The 10,113-nt window shown below is 64.9% G+C and overlaps 1 protein-coding gene across 3 annotated transcripts in view; it reads left to right on the forward strand.

The window, feature by feature from the left end:
* Window positions 1-9,566, forward strand: part of CAPN10 (calpain 10) — an 11,727-nt gene extending 2,161 nt beyond the window's left edge. The window contains exons 2-13 of one of the 3 annotated variants that reach the window (XM_023521099.1): window positions 544-675; window positions 1,804-2,000; window positions 2,800-3,017; window positions 3,962-4,234; window positions 4,357-4,498; window positions 5,203-5,369; window positions 5,629-5,909; window positions 6,524-6,726; window positions 6,848-7,100; window positions 8,520-8,719; window positions 8,902-8,989; window positions 9,160-9,566. In XM_023521099.1, coding sequence (XP_023376867.1) covers window positions 544-675; window positions 1,804-2,000; window positions 2,800-3,017; window positions 3,962-4,234; window positions 4,357-4,498; window positions 5,203-5,369; window positions 5,629-5,909; window positions 6,524-6,726; window positions 6,848-7,100; window positions 8,520-8,719; window positions 8,902-8,989; window positions 9,160-9,189 — 2,184 coding nt within the window. In that variant the 3' untranslated portion in view covers window positions 9,190-9,566. The remainder of the gene's footprint in view (window positions 1-543; window positions 676-1,803; window positions 2,001-2,799; window positions 3,018-3,961; window positions 4,235-4,356; window positions 4,499-5,202; window positions 5,370-5,628; window positions 5,910-6,523; window positions 6,727-6,847; window positions 7,101-8,519; window positions 8,720-8,901; window positions 8,990-9,159) is intronic. The other 2 variants (XR_002776473.1, XM_011376265.2) reach the window with 2 other exon arrangements.
* The last annotated feature ends 547 nt before the right edge of the window (window positions 9,567-10,113 follow it).

Consider the following 10,113-nt stretch of genomic DNA (forward strand, 5'->3'; position numbering starts at 1 on the left):
GAGGTGGGAGAGGGAAAGGGTCGCAGGAGGAATCCAGGCCCTGAGGCAGGAGGGTGCAGGCCCGGTAGTTTCCCACGGAGCAGGAGGCGAGGGGGCGTGGCCGGCGTGAGGAGGGAGGGCGGGGAGAGGCGAGTGGCGCCGGTGAGTGGCCCCGGCTGGGAACTGAGCCTTTTGGAGAAGCAGTCGGCTTCCAGCAGCGTTCAGGGCCCATCCGAGGTTTGCGAGATTTGCCGTCGTGAATGTAAAGTGAGACCGTCTCCTAGACAAACATTTCACTGTTCAAGTAGGGGATGGTAGGGTTCATCCCATTTTGAGAGTTTTGCCAATTTAGGAAGGTGGACAGAGACAGGGACCCTGCAATCTAAGCTGGACAGAGTGACGTGAAACCAGGGGTGGCCGACGGATAACATCGACAAGCAGCCAGCCCCCTCCTCCGCAGTTAGGGCCCACCCAGCTCCGTTCCCTGGATCTGTGTTCTTCGTTTTAAAAACTAGCCATCAGGCATGATGTAACTCTAGACGATTTTTTTTTTTTTTATTTCAGGAAATTTGTGCCTCGCCCCGGCTGTTTGCAGATAACCCACAAGAAGGGCGGGTGAAGCAAGGGCTGCTGGGGGACTGCTGGTTCCTGTGCGCCTGTGCCGCCCTGCAGAAGAGCCGGCACCTCCTGGAGCAGGTGTCTGTGACAGTGCGGGCTTCTCTTCTGCCCTCGTCTTCCTGTCTGCCGTGCACAGGAAGGAAGCAGGAGGCCAGGCAGCTGACGCCTGTGTGCTGTGGGGCTGTGCTGTGGCCGCTCAGTGTGGGCCATGGGACCGAGCCTGGCTCTCAGGCCACAGGGGCGCTGAGGCGCAGATGCAGTGTCGCCTCACCTGCAGGGGCTCAGCGGGGTGCTTTCTGCCCTGCTCTGCCGTCTGCTGAGCTCTGGGTTCTCGTGTAGTCATGGCCGCACGTTTGGAGTAAAAAGACAGACGTGCCAGCCTGACTGGGAACAGGTGGGCTGCAGGGGCCTAAGCCCCAGTTCGCACTGAGTTTCCCTGGCTAGTTGACTATTTATGGGTTTTGAGTATAAATGGCTAGAGGTGATCGCCACTGTTTCTGAGGCTTGGCAGAGCAGCAGGTGTGGATGGCCCGTGCGGCTCTCGCTAAGCATTACAGGGGAGTGCAGCAGGTTCGTGGGCAGTGGTGCTCTTGCTCAGCGTGCCCGCCACGTCCCAGGCCCCATGCTAAGTGCTCACGTCACTGGCGTTCGTTCTTATAGGCCTCACTGGCTTTGACCCTTCTTTACAGACGAGGACACTAGACCATTGTCACCGTCTTCCCGGCCAGTGAGGGCCAGAGCCAGGGCCAAACAAGTCTTGTAGGTGCAAAGCCCGCACTGCCTCTTGGGTCAGGACCCCAGACCTGGCGGTGAACACGTGACCAGGTGCTGGCAGGGGTCCTGAGCTCCAGGCTTCTGCAGGGGAGTTGCTGTGCCTATGGTGACTTGCCACTTGCCACCAGCTCAGTCGAGAATTGGGTTTCCTGTGCTCATAAAAATCACATTTGTTTTGGACTCAGGCCAAGTCCTCATTTGGGACAGTAGGACGTAATGGTTGACTTTAAGCTTTTGGAGAAGGGCTGCGAGCTCTGTCCCGTGGTCAGTTTTCCTTGAGCGTGACCTCCAGGTGTGGAGCGAGGCCGAGCCCTTCGCGGAGCCGCAGGGCAGTGTGGGACGGCTCCGCTGTGCTCACTCTGGTTAAGGCCCTTGACAGCGTGGCGTGATGTTTGTGTCTCACGGTCTGTCGCCTCTCCCTCTGCACGGCAGGTCATCGCTCCCGGACAGGCGAGCTGGCTCGACCCGACGTATTGCGGCTCCTTCACTTGTCGAGTTTGGCAGTTCGGACGCTGGATGGAGGTGACCATAGATGACCGTCTGCCTTGTCTTGCAGGGAGACTCTGCTTCTCCCGGTGCCAGAGAGAGGATGTGTTCTGGCTCCCGTTACTGGAGAAGGTCTACGCCAAGTACGCAGCCGGAGGCTGGGGGACCAGGCCAGGGCGGGACACCCTTGTCAGTCCCAAGGGTCTGGAGACCGGTCCCGGGCTGGGGCTGATCCGTCCAGGGACAGAAGCTCTGAGGCTCGGCCCGTGGTTGTCTTCTCTTGCCCCATCCACCCCCTTTCCCTGCCCCCACTTCACAGTGGGCGTGCGGAGGTCACCCCCAGAAAGAGGGTGTGTGTCTTTTCTCTTTCTTCAGTCCTCCGCAAGAAAGATGTTTCCGTCTGTTTATTTTCCACTGTCGGGGACAAGCGGCCTCTCTGCAGGTTGCAGGGGCGGGGGGCGGGCACGGAGGAATCCGTCCTTGTTTAGCATGGCCCTGGCTGAGACGAGACCCTCACCCGGCCCTGAATTGAAGGACCGTGCTCTTAGAATGCTCTGACGCCTCGGTGACAGGAAGTGGGGAGGGCCTCCTGGCGACGTCAGTGTGACGGTCCCTCCACCCGATGGCCACCGTTGGGGTGTGAGGTTTGTCCCGACAGACGGAGGGGAAGCTGTTCACAGCCTCTGCCCCGTGCCGCCTCATGCCTGGGCCCACACAGGGGGCAGGACGGGCTCTGCTCGCGGGCAGAGGTGGCAGGCTATTGCCAGGACACCGCGTGGCAGCGCGTGAATTGCGCCTGGGTGCGGGGAGGATGAGGCAGCAGAGAGGAGAGATTGGAGTGGGGGTCAGAGGGGGATTTGGAGTGTCGTAGGCTGTGGGATAACAGAAAGCAGGGAGCCACGCCCCAGTGCTGGGGCTCACTCCCCATGGCTGCTTCCCCAGGATCCACGGCTCCTATGAACATCTGTGGGCAGGGCAGGTGGCGGATGCCCTGGTGGACCTGACCGGTGGCCTGGCAGAAAGGTGGAACCTGAAGGACGTGGCGAGAACCAGTGGCCAACAGGACAGGCCCGGCGGCGTGGAGGCCAGGACCTGTCGGCAGCTGCTCGGCCTCAAAGAGCGCTGTCTCATCAGCTGCTCGGTGTTCAGCCCCAGAGCAGGTACGGTGGTGGCGGCTGAGGCCAGCACACTCTCCCTCTCACCAGCAGGCTGACCCATGGCCCATCAGGACGAGGCGAGAGCAGGGCACTGGTCCGTCCAAGCGGTGTCCTGGGTGTGTGACCTCCTGCTGCTCGCCCTTCCCCAGAGGGAGGGTCCCTTTTCCTTGCCCAGGACTTAGCACCAGGGCCAGGCAGGAGTCTACTTCGGGTGACCGCTGTGCAGATGGTCTGGGAAGCGGGAGGTGGCACCGTCTCTGGCCCGGCAGGCAGCCTGGCAGCATGGACATGCGGGTGTCTGTTTGGGTAACGCAGTGCTCAGAGCGAACGGTCGCTGAAGGGACAGTCACTCAGACGGGACCGCTTCCGATTCGTTCTCAGTTCTTTCCATGAGCATGTACTTTTTGCCTTCTGCTGGGCGTACAGTTTTCTGTGTCGTCACGTAAACTTGGCCAGCGCGTCATTGCACTAGCGGATTAGCAGTAGCTTCCTTGACGTTGGGTGTTTTAGGGCTTCCGATTTTATGGTGGCGTAAGTGATGTCGCAGTGAACGTCTCTCTGCATAAACGTTTCACGTTTAGGGTTCTTTCCATAGTGGAATTTTGGTCAGAGACTATGAACTTTGGAACAAATGACCCGTGTTGACAGCTACGTGGCCCGGCTTGTGCGTGAGGGCTGGCCCGGGGCGGGTCCCCACGGGCAGACCCCGGGACGTGGCTCCAGCACAGTTGAGACTGAGGGGAGCCCCTCCGGAGGGCAAGGGGCTGGTCTGCTTAGCATCAACTGCCTCCAGGGCAGGGTAACCTGGAGCCCACTGAGGCGGCAGGGGGCTGGGGACACGGGCAGGACATCCGGAGTGGAAGCTACAGTGCCATTCTGAATAAAGCACTTAAAAACGTTCCAGGAGTTTCTCATTTCCGCTCTGGATCACCGCCCCTCCTCCCCAGACAGGGTGCCATCCCGTCTGGCTCCCCCACACGCACGCGTCTGTCCCCAGTCTCTGGGCCGGTGGAGTCATCCCCCTGGGCCTCCAGTGCTCGTGCTGCCTGGCTGTCCCCTGCCCCCGCAGCTGGCCTCGCCGAGAGGAGGTTTCCCTCGTTCCTTGGCCGTCGCAGGCCATCGACGGCAGTGTCGGTGGCAGCACGCTCGAGAAATGGCCCCGTGCGTGATGGCCAGCGTCCCTCATCCAGCCAGGTGGGGACCGAGGCCCAGAGAAGCGAGCAAGTTGCCGACTGGTCTGGCCGGAGTCCGGCGGTCAGGACAGGAGCCTGGTGGTCTGTCTGGGGACCCAGGTGCCTGCGTGGCTGTGCGTCCACCCGTGACCGAGCCATTCCCCGCCCAGGTGCCAGGGAGTTGGGGGAGTTTCACGCCTTCATCGTCTCGGACCTGCGGGAGCTCCAGGGCCGGGCCGGCGAGAGCATCCTGCTGCTGCGCGTTCAGAACCCCTGGGGCCGGCGGTGCTGGCGGGGGCCCTGGACGGAGGGGTGAGTGCCCGGCGGCACCGCTGTCCCCAGGGGAGGGTGGAGCCGTCACGACAGTGGGGGTCCTGGGCCCCGGTGCCCACGGCTTGTGCCATGGTTATTTCAATGGTCATGACAGTGCTCAGTCGGTCTCCAGCGAGGTCCACTTGACCCCTGCTTGTGGGCCATGTGTTCCGTGCTCGGCCCCAGATGGCCTCAGGAGGTGGCGTAGTGCTTGGTACTGGGCCCGAGGAACCCTCGGCTCCGGGGTGCTGCTTTGAGGGTGCCCAGGGAGTGGCGTATGCCCAACCAGGCTGTGGGCCACGGGGACCTATGTGACGCCTATGCCACTGCCGCGTCCTGCTGGAAGGGTGCTGGGACAGTCCCCTCACCCGGCCGGGTAGCGAGCAGACCCCACACTCGGCTGAGCAGCTCACCGAGGCGATGGGGAGACGCCCTTCCCTCACCTCTCGCTGACCCTTCCGCTCGGCCGGGCCCCGCATCGAGCCTCCAGAAGCAGGAGCCCCTGGGGAGGTGCGAGGACTGCCCCGTGGGAGGTGCGGCCCAGAGCAGATGCGAGCGTGGGGCTGTGGAGCTGGGCTCTCAAGGGGCTGGCAGGGACATGGGCTCTCAGGACGCCCTCAGTACCCCCCGCGTCCCCTCCTGCCTGCTCCGCAGTCAGCACTGTCTGCTCTCGGGCGGGAGGCCTGACACGAGGTCGCTTGCAGGGGCGAAGGGTGGAGCCGGGTGGATGCGGCGGCCAGCTCCGAGCTGCTGTCCCAGCTCCAGGATGGGGAGTTCTGGGTGGACGAGCAGGAGTTCCTCCAGGAGTTTGATGAGGTCACCATCGGCTACCCGGTCACGGAGGCCGGCCACCTGCAGAGCCTCTACTCAGGTAACTGTTCTCAGGGCGGTCCCCGTGCGGTTGCATTGCAGGCCCTCGGAGGGGCTCTGCCTTCGGGGGTCAGCCAGGGCGGGGCCCGCATGCCCCTGCAGGGCTCTTGATACAGCCCCGTGCCCAGGCCGTGTCTGCGGGGCTGTCCCCTCCCATCCAGGTGGCGGGAGGCGGCGGGCCCTTGGAGGGCTGGTGGCGGTGGCAGTGGGGAGCAGGTGTGGGAACCTGATGTGGTGTGTCCCGTCCCCCCATCCCCCAGGGAAGATACTGTGCCACACCCAGGAGCTGCCTGGAGCCTGGGTCAAGGGCCAGTCGGCCGGAGGCTGCCGGAACAACAGCAGCTTCCCCAGCAACCCCAAATTCTGGCTGCGGGTCTCAGAGCCGAGCGAGGTATATGTCACTGTCCTGCAGAGACCCAGGACGCGCACGACCGATGGGGCTGGCCGGGCCCGGGCACCCCTGGGGGCCAGCTGCACCGCGTGGAGGTGGGCGAGTGCCCTGGGCCAGGACTGCCCGGCCGTGGGCCTGCACCTGTGGAAGGTGGGTGCGCGGGGCTGCTCGCCCGGGACGGTCGGGAGCCACAGGCCAGTGGGCGCTCCCTCAGCCCAGCGCCAATCCGAGCTGCACCGGCTGGCGGGGCACGTTCCCGTGAGCCTGGCTCTGAGCACCACTGCTGAGGAGCCAGCCACTCCCGTGGGACCTGGGGAAGCCACTTCCCCCGCCCCACGCCTGTCTCCCTGTCTTGCAGGGATGGACAGGTCTGGATTGATGTCCAGGGGCAGCGCATGCTGCCTGCCCCCCTGCCCACCCCCTGCTCACATCCTGTGTGTCCTGCCAAGGCTGGCAGCTCGGTCCCGAGTTTCTCGTCCCTTTGTGGGCATGGCTCACGTTGCGTTCCTTTCTCCTGCTGAAGGAGTCACAGGCCAGCCTTTTGTCCAGCAGCACTTTTGGGCACAGCGCTGTCATGTTTGCGTGTCCCCTCCAGGAGCAAGGCAGTTTGCAGGCTCCCATCTGGGACAGGGCTGAGCGAGAGCCCGGGGATCTGCGCATGTTCGGCGGCCGAGAGGCGGGGGGTACCCCGCAGGCTTTACCTCGGCCGAGGGGAGGCCCAGTGCTGCAGTGGCCCGAGCCAGGTCTGTGACGTTCGCACGCAGGTGGAGAAGCGGCGGGTCAGCCTGCCCAGAGTCCTGTCCTCGCCCCCGGTGGCCGGCACCGTGTGCCACGCGTACGATCGCGAGGTCCACCTTCGCTGTGAGCTCGACCCCGGCTACTACCTGGCCGTGCCCAGCACCTTCCTGAAGGACGTGCCCGGGCAGTTCCTGCTCCGCGTCTTCTCCAGCGGGAGAGTGTCTCTTAGGTGAGGGCCCTGCAGGGCCGGCTCGGGATGGGGAGGGTTCCTCCCGGCCGCGTCTCTGCCTTGACCGGGGCAGGCCCGAGTCCTGCCGCCAGCTGGCCCCTGTGCTTGTTTCCGCTGGCAGTGCCGTCAGGCTGGCAGCCAAGAACGCAGACCCCGAGGAGGCCCCGGCGGGACAGTGGGAGACTGTGCAGCTGCGGGGCTGCTGGCGGGCCGGCCAGACAGCCGGGGGCAGCCGGAACTTCGCCTCCTACGCCACCAACCCCTGCTTCCCGCTCTCGGTCCCCGAGGGCAGCGGCCCCCACTGTGTCCGCATCACTCTGCGGCAGCACTGCCCCGACAGCGAGTGCCACCCCATCGGCTTCCATGTCTTCCAGGCAAGACGCTCCACCTGCCAGGGGGCTGGGCTTGGGTGCCGTGAGCCGGGGTGGGGGTGGGGGTGGGGGTGGGGGGGGGGCGGGAGGGCCCCTCAGAGGACGGGGGGCCACGCAGATGGCAGGTCATGGCACGGAGGCCTGGACTCGATCATTTGGGCGTGTTGGCCAGGCCGGCCCATCAGGAGCAAGACTCATTTCTAGGTTTCACCAAGGCCGTGATACCCTGGGGGTCACAGTCAGCTCAGGCACTCCCTTGTCCACTTGCCTGGCTCAGAACAACTACGTCACGAGGTCACTTCTCCCCAGAAGACCCAGTGGTGTCATGGGGACTGATCCGTCGTACGCCAGCAGCCACCCCAAAGCTTTGTAACCTCTCCCCACACCCCATACCACTCAGGCTGCTCCTGGGGCAGGGGCGCCCGCTGCGAGCCAGGAAGAAGTGACGAGGCGGCATGGGCTTGGGGGAGGAGGGGAGCGGGGACACCCACACACACTAAGGCGGTCTGGTGACTGACAGCAAGGTTTTCAGAACAGAAAGGAGAGCGACCCAGGCAGGGGGAAGAGGGGCTGTCAGGGCCCCAGGGGGCTCGGAGGGATGGGGCGGGGCCTGAGCCCAGACTGGCCTCAGGGAAGGGGTGGCTTCCAGGAGCTGGGGCAGAAAGCCCGTTGTCCCCACCTTTAGTCTAGGAGGGGGTGGCCCCGGGGGGCCCTCCAGAAGAGGCACGCGACCCTCCAAGTGTGGGGTGGGGGCGTGGAGGCTGGGAAGGGGCCAGTGAGTCACAAGTGCCACCGGAATGTCTACCTTGATCAGTATGCGCTCTCCGCCAGGCGGGCAGACAGGGGCAAGGTGACACACCAGTGGTCACAAGTCACAGGCCTGGGTCCCAGGGCACAGACGCGGCTCACCAGCCCGTAGGCCGCCGTGCTCCTGAGCCCCACTTCAAGATGGGGAAAGTGGCGGGTGCGTGGGCGGGAGGCTGCGGGGTGGGGCGCGCACACAGCCGGAGGCGGTGCTCTGCCAGAGGAGCAGAGTTTTCTCTGAGAAGGTTCTGTGCCTTGGGGGGCGGGGTGGGGAGCTGCCAGGGTCCCCAGAGCAGAGGCTCCTGGGAGCTCCGGGAAGCGTACCCGGGCCCGACCACATGACTCTCGGGATGGGGCCTGGCCAGGGTTGGTGCCGGTGTCCCCGGGCCAGGGTGGTGGGGCCTCGGCGAGTGGGGAGCCCAGCTTTGTGGAGCTGGTGGGTCTTCCGCCTGAGGGGGTGGCATGTGTGATGCGGGCTGGGGTTGAGGGACCAGGCGTCAAGCCTCAAGGGATCCAAGAAGGCTGCAGCAGGACAGGGCGGCCCGAGACAGAAGACGGCCAGGGCAGTTCTGTCCACCACAGGGACAGGCCCCCCAGGCTGAGCCCGTGCCTCCCCAGGTTCCCGCGGACGGCGCGGCCCAGGGCACGGCCTCCCTGCTGCTCCAGAAGCCTGTGCTGAGCTGTGTGCCACACTGCTACGCCCGGGATGTGAGCCGGCTCTGCCACCTGTCTGCAGGGACCTACAGGATTGTGCCCTCCACCTACCTGCCAGACACAGAGGGGACCTTCACAGTGACCATAGCCACTAGAATAGACAGGTGGGGCTTCAGGGGGCTTAGTCCCCAGTGCCTGTCATGGCCCCGTGTCTCCCACCTGCCCACACGCCCAGCTCTTAGCTGTCTGGGCAGAGGTCAGAGGCTGCCGCACGTTCCCAGACGCCAGTTTGCCTGTCACCCTGTGCGGGGAGAGCAGACGGGCTAAACACCTATCCCCACTGCAGGAAGCAGGACCCGGAGGGTGAGCGAGCAGTTCTCTGCCACAGGCGCTCCATTCACAGCCAGGAAATGCTGGGGCAGCTCCTCCAGGAGGTACGGAGGGGCCCGGGGGTGTTCGTTCACCCAGGCCCTCCCAGCGGCCGCACTCGTGTCTTCCCCTGAGGGCTGGGGAGCCGCAGCAGTGCCAGTGGGTGCCGAGGACGGCGGGCCCCACCCCACCTTGCACAGTGGCCACTAAGACATCACCGTCTGTCCTTTCACAGGCCTCCTTCATGGCAGTGATGAAGACCTAACTGGATGACTCCGTGTCTGCTCAGGGGACAGGGCCTCGAGGGGCTCCCGGTGGCCCACGGCATCCTCACACAGTGCCACCAGCCTCGGTGCTGCGGCGGCCAGTCCTGAGCGGGCGGCTGCGTGCGCCTGCGGGTCCAGGTGGAGAGCCCGTCCTGGAGAGGAGGCGGCCCCGGGGGCAGGAAGGCAGAAGAAAGCCGCGCCTGCATGTCGTCCCTCCCGCCGGACGGCAGCTCACAGGAACCCCGTGTCGTCCTTCCGCGGCTCCGGGGAGCGGCGCGCAGCGGACGTACGAGAGTGTCTCTACACCTCTTTGAGACTGTTGTTAGAGGCGTTTCTAGGATGTAACTTTATAAGTAAACTGGAGTGCTGAGCAGTTCCAGATGGATCTCGTCTCGGGTGGGTGTCACGGGGTCGTGCTGACCCTGGACACTGTGGCCTCTGGGGGAGGGTTTCGGGGCAGAGGTGGGGGTGAAGAATAGAGGTGAGTGGGCATGCAGGGCATGGCCAGGGCAGGAGCAGCGGGGAGCAGGCAGGAGGCAGACAGGCGCCCGCCGGTCCCTCTCCAGCCGGCAGGCTCTCAGTCACCTGGCGAAACAGCCAGATGGTGCCCACAGCCCCTGAGGCCTCGCGCTTCCTTGAGCAGGTGGTGCCAGACGCAGTCGTTGCGCTCAGCTTGGAAGGGGCTGTCCCCGAGGGCCTCCGACCCCGGCCGTGTCTGAGGTGGCAGGCCCCCGTCCTGCTTCTCTGACTCAGCATCCTGTCCTCGGCGTGACCCAGGCGTCCAGCTACTCGAACGTCCTGAATCAGGACAGAGGTTCTCACTTCCCGCTCTGCACGGGTGTCAGCTGCGGCTGACTTCTGCCAACGTCCCCATCATGGCCGCACCCCGCACCTTGTGCCTCGTGATCTGCCGTAGTGGGGAG

This window comes from Pteropus vampyrus, unplaced genomic scaffold, assembly GCF_000151845.1.
Source record: "Pteropus vampyrus isolate Shadow unplaced genomic scaffold, Pvam_2.0 Scaffold291, whole genome shotgun sequence".
NCBI classification, from domain to species: Eukaryota; Metazoa; Chordata; class Mammalia; order Chiroptera; family Pteropodidae; genus Pteropus; species Pteropus vampyrus.